The following is a 12,702-nucleotide window of genomic DNA, read 5'->3' as shown; positions in this document are numbered from 1 at the left end:
TTAATACTTTGTCATTATTTAAATATGAGTGGCTGTTTGTATGTCATTGTTATTTTTGAGGGCTTAGTGAAGCTTTAATGGTGACCTGCTTTTTAAAATATGATTCTGATACAATTATTGGCATATATATTTTCTTTACACATGTACAGTATTACATGAAATAGTAAAAACTGACATTTGTCACTTCGGAACAAAGATTTTCAGAATGTTACCATACTAAAAACAGTTGTTTATGATGATTTTAATTACTGCTTCATCTCATTTTTAGAGAACATTAAAAGTCACATATCCTTAGCATTAAATTATATTCTTCAGAATTAAAACTACATTTTCAAAGTCGATCAATGTAATCTAAATTGTATTATAAACGCACAAACATTCATAACTTTATAGGGAGTATTCTTTATACCATAGAAATATGCAGTTCAATATGTATGTATGGGCTAAGAATTATTTTTAGGCATGGATGCTAAAAAAAAGGGGGTGGGGAGAGAGACAGACTCAAAAGGAGGCAGGCATTTATGTCATGGGGATGGATACAAAATGTATGTGTCTCTGATTGGCCATTTGAATGACAAGAAAAGTGAATCTGCAGCCTGATTCAGCAGGTAAAAGTAAAATATGATTCTCCAGGAAGTCTCCAGGAAGTCTCCAGATGCTCTTGTTTTAATCTATTTCCACTATTATTGCTATGGACCCATTCTGGTTGACTACCCTGGGAAGGAATTTTACTAGAGGACAAGTGGTCCTTTCCTCCCCGGGCATTTTGCCTTTCTTGTACCAACAGAATATTTTTTAAAAATCACATATGTTGCTGACATTGTTTCCATAATAAATTATGCAATTGTAATAAGTGTCAGACTACATCATTTGTGGGTAGTTAAATAGCGCCATATTCCCCACTTTTCCTTTTGCTCTGCTGCCACAGTAACTAAATGTAAAATGACTACTATATAATAATATTTCTCTTCCTGTAATTAGTGCTCAGGCTAAATGTAATTAATTGAAACTATTTGGCATTATTTGACAATGTCTCCTATATAAAGTTATTGGTGGATAACTGTAGTAAAGAAAACAATGTGGTAAGCAGGGAATTTTATGTAGGAATGTGATATATAAAGCTGCTGAGATGGTGGAATTCATTGGGTTCATACTGTATATCATACAAAACAATGATTTGTTTAGTTATGATTTGTTGCATAAGCCTTACTACCCTTGTTCACATATCACACTAAATGGTGGCTAAATTTACACGTTTTCCTGATGCAAAATGAAAGAAAAACAAATCATATGTATGCTGCGTTCAGACTCAGTTTGATCCATGGGCAGCTGCTGCGGGAGCAGGATAACTTACATCATGATGTTATTACTCAAATACTGTGAATTGTTAACTGTATGTTATTTACATCATGGTACTACTGATGCCAATTTACATAATTTGCATTATTTACATGATAGTTTCATGAAATACATGATGTTATTCTGACAGCTGTAATATGTTCTATTTGGTTTTAACACATGATATGTGAACCCAGACACATTTACATGTCTTTTTACATATTCTTCATTTAATGACAGCATAATAAATATGCAGATCCACTTACCAGAGACAGACAAACTTATTTCCAATCTTTACAGACTTCAACAAAAAGCAGATCTTCTCATAGAGGAGGCCTATCTGAATAGTCCCTCCCCCCCCTTTACAGCTGCAGCAATAGGCACAAGAAACACACGTTGTTCTTCCAGAAAAAAACAGTTATACTTTCTAATTTCTATAGGAGAGAACTAGTTGACTGGTTAAAATTCAGAACGGCAATAGAGGAAACTGAGGTTTCTCTCGGCTTTTTATTTCCCTGAGTTACTAAGCTCATCACCGTAACCTGCTTGCCAAGGCCAAAACCATGTCCTCACAAAGTTGCTTCCAGTTCATTGGCAACCAATTATTGAAGCAGAGAAATTGGTCTAAGCCAAGGCTATCAAACTCGCAGTCTGCGGACCAGATGCGTAACGCACTGGTCACACCCATGCCCAGTTTAATGAAGGGAAAAAAAGTTGTGATACATCATGTGACAATGCCGTGATGACGCGAGTTTGATACCCCTGGTCTAAGCTGTTCGGATGTGAAATTGGTTTTTATTTCATATTTATATTCATTGTGTGAAGGCAGTAGCTCTGACTGGCCTCATTGCTGAGATGCAGTAAAAGACCGCGAGGATAGCATTATTTATATATATATATATACTTTACTCTTACTTGAGGATGGGAGGAAAGGCACATTAACATGGCTGTAAGGAAGAACCTACTATCTATCCATTACTATCTGGCAGCTTAATCTATCTCACAGGGCTATTTTAAAGATAAGATCAAGAAGTACCAATGGTTCTTTTCTTAGAGAAAAGGTGGGCCTTAAATATAATACATGATATATTCTATATCCTTTATTTTAAAAAACAACAGTCCCTTCCCTGCAATATGAGGCAGTGCAGCCTCCTAAAAACTGGATTATGTCTTTTGTTGATGTGCTGGCTCTTGCATAAACACTGCTAAATCCACAACTCATAAGAAGCCAGAAATAGTTTTTAAACTGACTCAGCTGAAGCTAATGAGGGCAATGTCTTGATCCTTTATCTGCAGTGATGTTGTTAATTTGCAAGGCTTGACCACTGTTTAGTGAAAGCACTCTATTTCTAGTTAGAAGCAAACATGCACTAGATGCGTTGAAAACTTCTGGTTTGGATAGAGCCTGTTAGGTCATTAATTTATAATTGTCCTAATGGGTTAGCCTCTGGTTTTTGTTTACCTCCTGGACTGAATTTCCTTTGCCTTTATATGTGTGCTATTTGCTTTATTCGTTACTTAAAGGATCACTGTTTGTGCATCAGCTGGGGGAAGAAATAGCATGCTGAGGATAAATAATTTCTTATAGAAAACAGGGCTTCTTGTAGTAGCATAATTGATAATGCAGTGGCAGGTATGACCATTATTTCACTTTCTGCTACTCTTCCAGCTGAATTGCCCTTTTGAAGCTAGAGGTGGCTTTTACTTTTTGGCTTCATTAGCACCTTCCATTTTCATTAAGTTTGGAGTACTAATGGACTGTTAGAAAACAGTTGCAACTCTCACATGCTGTTGGACTACACATGGGATGTTGATGACTTTGTGCAGTGGAGTGAACCATCTGGCTTTGCAGGGAGCCAGCACATTGGAAATAACAAAATTTGTTTTTTGGCTCCAAGAAGGTCACTGATGCCTGCAGCTCTTGTTCATAAGAGCTTGTCCAGTCTCTTGGGTCTTTAAAGTTAGGAGGATGATTGCATGAAATGTGACCTCTTGGGAGATAACTAGTAATTGCAGCATCTGTTCCAGTTGCACATGCTTGCATAGTCAGCTCCCTGGGCATCTCATAATAATGATGAATTCCAAATGGAAAGTCATTTATCCAAATACCTAAGAATTTTGAATCCGGAATGTTACGATTTCTAAATCACCTACAGTTATTGAATAGGATTGCATGTTTTTATGGAAATTCTGTAAGAGCCTGTTTAGACAATTATCAAAGTAAATACTGGATGACAATAATATTCCCTTTATGAAGAGGTACAAATTGCTTGGAGAAGCAAATGAGTTTTAAAGTCATATCAGACCTTAAACCCAACTTTGAGACAATATACCTATGATGTTTAATGTCTTCTTCCCATTTCTACCCAGTCTGACTAGAAGTGAAACTAAAAGTATTGCAAGTCACTTAATAGGGCGTGAATTAGTTCTGATTTGATTTTAAAAGAAAATTCTATTTTAGTTTTGATTCAATATTTGGTGACAAAGCAGTTCAGTTTGAAATAGTTTAACATTTTTTAAAAAAACCCTAATATGCTGTGAATGGAAAACTTTTGAACATCTGAAGCTGCTCTGTTTTAAGGCGGGGTGGAATAAATAGCAAAGATGGTAAAGTTTTAATGTAATTTACTTCTGCTAAGTTTCATTTGTTTAAGAGTTTTTACTACAATAAAAGTTTGAATTTTTTCCTCCATCACCACGTCAAAGATAACAAGTCTGAGGAGAGAACAATACCACAAAGCTCTAAACTTTCTAATCCATAACAGAGACTATAGATATTGGCTGAACTAAGGCACCAAAGCTTTAAAATTCAAAATTTTAAGAACTATTTAAAACCTAAACTTTCAAAACTTGTTTTTTTAAATAAGCTGTTTGACAAGGTAGGACCCTCTCAAGATCCTTGCTAGCTTCATTGAGATGCTAGGCATATTGACAAAATATGGATTCTTCAGAGTCATCTGTGGATTACCATTATGCTTACGATATATCATTTTCTCTGATCCTATGATTAATGTTAAAAATAATTTGTTGAAACAACTGACACTGATCTATTGTTTATTCGTGGATAAATTATCCATGTTTTTTTTAGGATAAATATAATAAGAACTATGTTTAATTTAATATTGATATGAGATCTTCCAAACCATTCCAGTTAAGAAAATCCACTGTGGAAAATCCACTGTGTGTGAATGAGGCTGCTCTCTCCCATGATTTTTTTCTTGTTTTTCCATCTTGTTACAACAGAATTGCAATGAATTGCAGTTTGAATTTCAAGTGTTGCCTTTTTTATTAGAAGATTATTGTAGTTTACTGGCTGTGGAGGTTTTCCTCCTTTTTTTGAAAAAAAACTGGGCAGGATTCAAAATTTGAATGTGAATCTTTCAAAATGTAAAAATCAGATTGTTTAGTTTTGCGAACACATTTCAGTTTGTTTTTGTTAGGTGTCAGAGAGACGTCCTGATAAATTGTCAAGTCGTACATGTGTCTAACTTCATGTTATCTAACAACTGGAGTTGAATAAATAGAATTGGGGACCAAATTCATTTAGATTTTAAAAGCCAGCTTCAAAGATAAAAGTACTATGCGTACACACTTCAGAGATGAATTTAGGCTATGCAAAGTTGTAATATAAAAGCACTTCTTTTCATTCTCCCTGCCGGACATTGATATATTGAGTACAATGTTTTCATTCCAGTGTACATCCAATTATGATATCCAGTTTTGTTTTGATTAATACTTGGAAATAGTACTTTCACATGTTAGATTTTATATGGAGATATGAATTGAAAATCTACATCCTTGTATTGTAATGATTAGGTATGTCAAGTTCTCTCTCCCTGTTATGTATAGCATCTCAGTACCATGTCATTTGCTAATGGAAAACGTATACAACATTTAGAAATCCTACACATTTATTTAAATTGAGTTATCATTTATCACTTGTGATAAATGATAACTGATGCTTTACCTAACAGATTATAATCAGTACAAATAAAGAACTACTAGGTGGCCCAGAAAGCTAGACAGGGTGATCCAAAGATGGGCAGCCTTTTCAGACATTGGATTTCTTTATGTGATCCCATTTTAAAAAATATCTTTCAAAGGAATCAAATACTATGAAATGTTGACAATTTTACTCCTATGGGTTACGTCACTTGAACATGCTGAAAACTTCTGTTTGAAAACCAAATGACATGAGATCCTGGTATTCCTACTTGAAATCTCTGAAGACATTCATTCCTGAAATCTCATACATCTTGGGCAGAGAAAACAAAATGTCATGAGATTTGTTATCTAGCTGAGTTTTCAGTCTTTTAAAAAATCATAACAATTTAATGTTTTCTGCATATTACATATAGCATTGCCATCTTGTTGATTTGTAAAATAGGCCTTTGGTCTGAACCAGCAGAACTTTTTTAATGTCTTTAAAAAGGACAAAATATAAATTAGGTTTGTTTCCCAAAACTAGCTTTCTCATCTTATGCCAGGTATAGGGCAAAGACTGGTAAAGAATTTGGGGTGGGGGACCCACAGTAGTATGCTGATTTGAGTGTCTATCATTTTCCAGCTGGTGATTTAGTTGTCATTGCAGGATGTAACTAAGGCCATCTTTCTAAAGGGAGAAATCATTGCCAGCAGAATAAGTATCACATGCAGATGTCCCTATGACTGGAGCAAGTGCAGCCCTTTAATAGTTGCCTGCTAAAATGTTCCTTAGAGTGTTTGGATAAATGCAGTCAAAAGTATGAGGAGCCTCCTCCCATCTTTTTATCACAGTCTGTCATATTTGCCTTGGAACCATGGCATCTGAAGGGAGCCTAAGCAGTGACAGAACAGATAAAATGCCAGGCCTAAAAGAAATTGGACAACTGATACATTCAGTAGAGTTCTCTGTGATAATGCTTAGGGCTCCAAACAATAAAGGCAATTGCTGAATTTTGCTTTTGAATTGTTTATTCAATTTATTCTGCTGGCAACTCAACTTGGAGAGCTATACAGTAAATCTGTTAAGCAAATAAAATGAAGCACAGATTAGTGTTTTTGAAGTTAAAATAAGTTATTTCACAAATAATGCTTTATTAAAAATGACACACTTTGGGTTAGATCGAAGTTAGCATCCTGTGGTTTTAGGGCCAAATGCAGCTTCTGTTGTCTAAAACTACCTCCGTTAATTTTTGCTGAAAAATGTCAGAAAGCACATGACATCTGTACCATAGACCAGAGGTGGGTTTCACATAATTTTACCACCAGTTCGCCGCACACCAAAAATGTGAGTGCATGCATGCGTACTGCTTAGAAAACGTGGCTAAATAGGATGGCATAGCGCTGGGGCGGGCGGGGCGGGTGGTCGCCCAAACTAGTCCGAACTGGCTGAATACCACCACTTCCATAAACCTTTGTCTAGATTTAATATGTTAAAAAAAATCCACCTAGAATTATCTTGTGGTAAGATGGGCAGTCAATAAATTTAAACAAACAAATACTCCCAAACACACCATCCACTGCCCAGGGAAAAATTCCTGACCAATTTGTATCTTTATCTACCTAGTATGGTGGTAACTGCAATAATTTACAGTACAGTTCTCAGCCACCAAAGATTGCCACATCTTCTCTAGCTTGATGCCCTCTTGATGTATTAAGATTACTGTTCATGTAATTATTTAACTATCTGTCAGTGTGGCTCTTAGAAAGTAAAACTAGCACAGGTGTTTGAAGAAACACCACAGTGAGCCAGTGCAGTCACCTGATCTTGGCTTCCAATCATCAGCTAAAGAATAATAAACATGTCATTTTGAAGACCTGCTGTCAAGGTTGTCATTGATTTAGTCTTGAGTGGAGTAAGGAAAGTTAAGAGATCTATAGGGATAATATATCTGATGTGCTGGAGAAGTAGGTTTAACAGGCGTTGTATAAACTCTAGTACTCATGGATTATATAGCTATGTAAATAACTTCCGGCCATGTAGAGGGAATATGCTAGTAAAGCCACATGCATAATGAAGTTGATACTCAGCAGGCATTTCACAGCTGCTGAATGAGAAAGGAGAGGGATAAAAGTCATTCAAATAAAAAAAGCTGTCAATTTGCTATTCATAAAAGGCAGAGAGACGATTGGCTCTCTAGACGGCTAAGTCTTCATGTGTGTAAACACCACAGAGTAGTGGTAGAAAACAAAAATGTAAGAATCCAGGAAGGAGGAGTCATTTTATCTTCTGATAAAACCATGATTTGGTTTTACCAAAGGGAAAAACTGGAAGGCTAGAACGTAGAAAACATTTGTTTGCGCAGTGATCAATCTGGGTGTTTCTTTTAAAAAAATATCCTTAATTTTTAATAACAGATAAAATAAGTGTTATAAGCAAGCTATCAAACTGTAATAACTGTACAATAAATTGTCATCTCAACTTTATATGATCAGGCTGATGGGTCACCAAATCTAGATTCTCCTTTATAATATATAGATATAGTATATATTACTATATTATTATTATTACTGTATTATTATTATTATTATTATTATTATTATTATTATTATTACTGTATTATATTATATAGTATATAATATAAAGTAATATACTGTACAAGTATAATGAGGATTGGAGTCTGTATGGGGATAGGTAGAGGATGCTAATTCTTTTACTGGGCCTATTGTTACTAACAATATCCCTCACAACACAAAGATTATCCTAAAAGTGCTTTTTTTAAAGAGGCGACTGGACTTTCTGTTTTTTCTTTGAAGACATTTCACTTCTTCAGCTTCTTCAGCTCTGACTGGATGGTGGGGAATGAAAGGATTTATACTCCTTGCAGACAGCTGCATTCTTTTAATGGGTTGTTAAGATCAGCTGGAGGTTTATCTGTCATCAGAGTCACCTGAGTGATGCAAATTGGTGTGGACCTTTCTTGGAACTGTTGAAAGGACTGTGTTGTAGATTGGAGATAGATAATGGACTTTGGACCAAAATTATATGAACCAAAATTGGACAAAGAGGATCGCTGGTTTGAAAGAGGGGTTAAAGAGGCATTATGTCAAAATTGAACAGCAGAGGGGGAGGGATACAGCGTTCATCTATCTCCAATCTACAACACAGTCCTTTCAACAGTTCCAAGAAAGCTCAACACCCATTTGCACCACTCAGGTGATCCTGATGACACAGATAAACCTCCAGATGACCTTATTTTATTTTATTATTTATTTTATTCACTATATTTCTATACCGCCCTTCTCCCGAAGGACTCAGGGCGGTGTACAGCCATGATAAAATAATACCAACACAAAAGTTAAAAACAATTTAAAATAATTTAAAGCATTGGCCGTATTTAAAACCCCTAGCTAAAACCCCTTTAAAACCATTTAAAACCCACTTAAGTTAATTCATTCGGTCAGGCCGGCTTGCTGAAACAATAAAGTCTTCAGTGCACGATGGAAGATGCGGAGGTCAGGGATCTTTCTTATGTCCAGGGGCAGCTCATTCCATAGGGCAGGAGCCCCCACAGACAAGGCTCTCCCCCTGGGGGTCACCAACCGACATTGTTTGGCCGACGGCACCCTGAGGAGGCCCTTTCTATGGGAGCGTATCAGGTGGTGGGAGGCATGCAGTATCAGAAGGTGGTCCTGTAAGTATTCTGGTCCTAAGCCATGGAGCGCTTTGAAGATGGTGACTAGCACCTTGAAACACACCCAGAAGACCACTGGGAGCCAATGCAGCTCACGCAAGAGAGGTGTTACATGGGAGTGACAGGTCGCCCCCATAACCACTTGCACGGCCACATTCTGGACCAGTTGGAGCCTCTGGGTGCTCCTCAAGGGGAGCCCCATGTAGAGAGCGTTACAGTAGTCCAGACGGGAAGTGACAAGGGCGTGAGTGACTGTGCGTAAGGCGTCCCGATCCAGAAAGGGACGCAACTGGGAAATCAGGCGAACCTGATAAAAAGCCCCCCTGGCCACGGCCGTCATATGATCGTCTAAAGACAGCCGCGTATCCAGGAGGACACCCAAGTTGCGAACCCTCTCTGAGGGGCGTAAGATCTCATCCCCAATAGCCAGCGATGGTACCAGCTGGCTATATCGGGGCGCCAGAAACCACAGCCACTCAGTCTTGGAGGGGTTGAGTCTAAGCCTGTTCCTCCCCATCAAGATCCGCATGGCCTCCAGGCATCAGGACATCACGTCAAGGGCATCATTTGGGTGGTCTGGGGTAGAAGTGTACAACTGCGTGCCATTTCACCCCAAAACCACGGATGATCTCACCCAGCGGCTTCACATAAATGTTTAACAGGAGGTGCAAGAGGACTGACCCTTGCGGCACCCCACAAGTAAGGTGCCTCGAGGTCGACCTCTGCCCCCGTCAACACAGACTGCGTACGGTCGGAGAGAAAGGAGGAGAACCACTGCAACATGGTGCCTCCCACTCCCAATCCCCCCAACCAACGCAGCATGATACCATGATCGATGGTATCAAAAGCCGCTGAGAGATCTAGGAGGACCAGGACTGAGGAACATCCCCTGTCCTGAGCCCTCCAGAGATCATCAACCAATGCGATCAATGCCGTTTCTCTGCTGTAACCCGTCCTGAAGCCCGACTGGCATGGATCTAGATAAACAGCTTCATCCAGATATTGAGGAAGCTGTCGCGCTACCACACTCTCAACAATCTTCGCCGCAAAGCGGAGGTTGGAGACCGGACGGTAATTAGCTAATATAGCCAGGTCCAGGGAGGGCTTCTTGAGGAGGGGCCTCACCACCGCTTCTTTCAAAGTGGCTGGGAAGACACCCTCACTCAAAGAAGCATTAATAATTCCCTGAAACCAGCCTCGTGTAACCTCCTGGGAGGCCAGCACCAACCAGGAGGGACACGGGTCCAATAAATGTGGTAGCGTTGAGTCTCCCCAAAATCCTGTCCGCGTCCTCAGGAGCCACAGGGTCAAACTCCTCCCAGATAACACTCTCAAGATCCGCCCCTATCATCCCATCCGAGGCCACCCAATTTGAGTCCAGGCCGTCCCGAATCTGAGTGATTTTATCATGCAGATATTGCACAAAATCCTCAGCTCTACCCTGTAAGGGATCATCCTGCGCTCCCATCTGAAGTAGGGAGCGGCTCACCCTAAACAGGGTGGCTGGGCGGTTCTCTGCAGTTGCAATAAGAGTGGAAAAATAATTAGATTTCGCCACTCTTATTGCCACTAGGTAGGACTTGATATAAGACCTCACCAGTGTCCGGTTGGATTTGGTGTGGCTGGCCCTCCAATCACTCTCTAGGCGTCTTTTCTGGCACTTCATCTCTCTCAGTTCCTCGGAAAACCAAGGAGCTGATTGAGATCTGCACCGGGTCAGAGGCCGCAAAGGCACGACATGGTCCAAAGCTCCGGCAGCCGCCCTATCCCAGGCAGCTACCAGTTCTTCAGCCGAGTCATGAGTCAGAGCCTCTGGGAATGGCCCAAGCTCCATCAGGAACCTGTCTGGGTCCATCAGGTGCCTGGGACGGAACCACCTGGTCAGTTCCGTCTCCCTGCGACGAAGGGGAGCGGCCTGAAAGTCTAACCAAAGGAGCGAATGATCTGTCCATGACAAGGGCTTGATGACTAACTCCCCTAATTCGAGATCATTCATCCACTGACCAGAGGCAAAAATCAAGTCCAGTGTGTGTCCCCCGATGTGGATGAGGTCATGAACTAACTGGGTCAGGTCCATGGCCGTCATGGAAGCCACGAACTCCTGAGCTGCTTCTGATGTTTCACCGATGGATGGCAGGTTGAAATCCCCCATGACCTTAATGACCCACTAAAAATGCAAATGACCAGCTGTCTGCAAGGAGTATAAATCCTTCCATTTCCCACCATCCAGTCAGAGCTGAAGAAGCTTCTTGGAGGGGAAGTAAAACATCTTCAAAACAAACAAACAAACAAACAAACAAACAAACAAACAGAAAGTCCAGTTGTCTCTTGAAAAAAAGCAGTGGGAGCATGAGTGGCTTCTGACCATTAGACATTCCCTTCCCTTATCAAGAAGCAGGTAAATGGTTGCTTCTGGATTGGGAAGCAGCAAGGGATTGTGAGATTCAATGGGAAATTGTTATGAAATGTTGAAAATGAAGATCACATGATCACAGCAGCATCTCAGCAGCAGCCAATAACACTGAAGCAGTCAGAATGCCTAATTTCATTCCCTCGGGATGAGAAGAAAGGAAGATGAATCAAATCCTATGGCAATATTTGAATTAACAAAAGATTAAGTCTGTTAGAAATAAAAGGAAGGAATATAAAATTGGTTTATTTGATCAAGGTTAAAACAAGATATATTGTTATTTCTGGCAGCCCTTTTTGGAATTTCTCCTCACACCAGTACTGGAAAGATGTTGTTTTATAGATTTGTCCATAGATAAGGGAGGGGATATAGGCTGGTGATAGAAGGTGAGTGACTAATTTTTTTTATCCATTGTAATGAAGGTTGGAAGTCATTTCTTTCTATGATTTTTTTTTCTTTTTTCCCTTTTTCTATCTATTTTTTTCTTTTCTTTCATTTTAATTTGTATTAGATTTTACTATTATAATTAAAATTCTTAATTTAAAATGCTGAAGCTAATAGAAAGAAATATGAACTCCTGTGAAATTGGATTACACTAATAGTACTGTATTCTTTTGATTCTTCTTCATATTTTGATCTCTTAAATTAGGTCAATCCATATGAAGCCAGTTATGAATAGTAGCTATTTCTGTAACTATAAAGCTACTTTCTAGAACAGGAGTGTAAAATATAGTCGTATGCTATTAGTCTCTTAACATTGCAAAAGTTCACACAGTTCTGCAGGAATGCTTTATACTCTAGGACAGGTTTCTCAACTTGGCAACTTTAAGACACATGCACTTCTACTCCCCAGCCAGACACTCTGCGAAACTCTGCTGTAGGACAGCCTTCTCCAAAGACTGGGCTTATTGCTCCTAGAATTCTTTACTCAGTGGGAATTCTGACTGTTATGAAGGTTGAAGCAGGGAAGACAGTTTTGCTATCTGAAGGAAAAGGGTGATATCGTCATTATTACATCAAGAACTATCACACCAGAGCTTTTTGAGCAATTAAAAAAAAGAGGCACATGGATATATCTGAGAAATTTGATTTGGGATTAGACAGCTAAACATGAATATATTATTTTTGTATTTTATTCTTTACTTGTGGAATATATTGATATAATGCTTGTGTTCCACATAACACATCATAATCAAACATATCCAGTGTAACTGGGCCAAAAAAAAGAAAAAAAAAAGGAAAAAGAAAAATTGTTCAGCTGAAATCTTTCTTTTGATTATGTTAACATGGCCCACACACAGAACTGTTAATTAATTCTGCAACATCTTTTTAAAACTT

General features: G+C 38.9%; 2 protein-coding genes across 32 annotated transcripts in view; one reads left to right on the top strand and one right to left on the bottom strand.

The window, feature by feature from the left end:
* The window catches only part of NRXN3 (neurexin 3), a 1,299,896-nt gene that overhangs the window by 148,108 nt on the left and 1,139,086 nt on the right, over window positions 1–12,702 (top strand). The window lies entirely within an intron of this gene.
* Window positions 8,713–12,608, bottom strand: LOC148116409 (uncharacterized). Its single transcript, XM_087892748.1, has one exon. The coding sequence runs from the start codon at window positions 9,481–9,483 to the stop codon at window positions 8,713–8,715; it is 771 nt and encodes a 256-aa protein (XP_087748874.1). The 5' UTR covers window positions 9,484–12,608.

The sequence above is a fragment of the Pantherophis guttatus genome, chromosome 1, assembly GCF_059756535.1.
Source record: "Pantherophis guttatus breed Tessera chromosome 1, ASM5975653v1, whole genome shotgun sequence".
Taxonomy (NCBI): Eukaryota; Metazoa; Chordata; class Lepidosauria; order Squamata; family Colubridae; genus Pantherophis; species Pantherophis guttatus.
Note: the sequence above shows the minus strand (reverse complement) of the source record. Positions and strands in the feature narration are given on the sequence as shown.

Coding starts and splice junctions, on each gene's coding strand:
- LOC148116409 (XM_087892748.1), bottom strand. CDS start 9,483: ATGCGGATCTTGATGGGGAGGAACAGGCTTAGACTCAACCCCTCCAAG.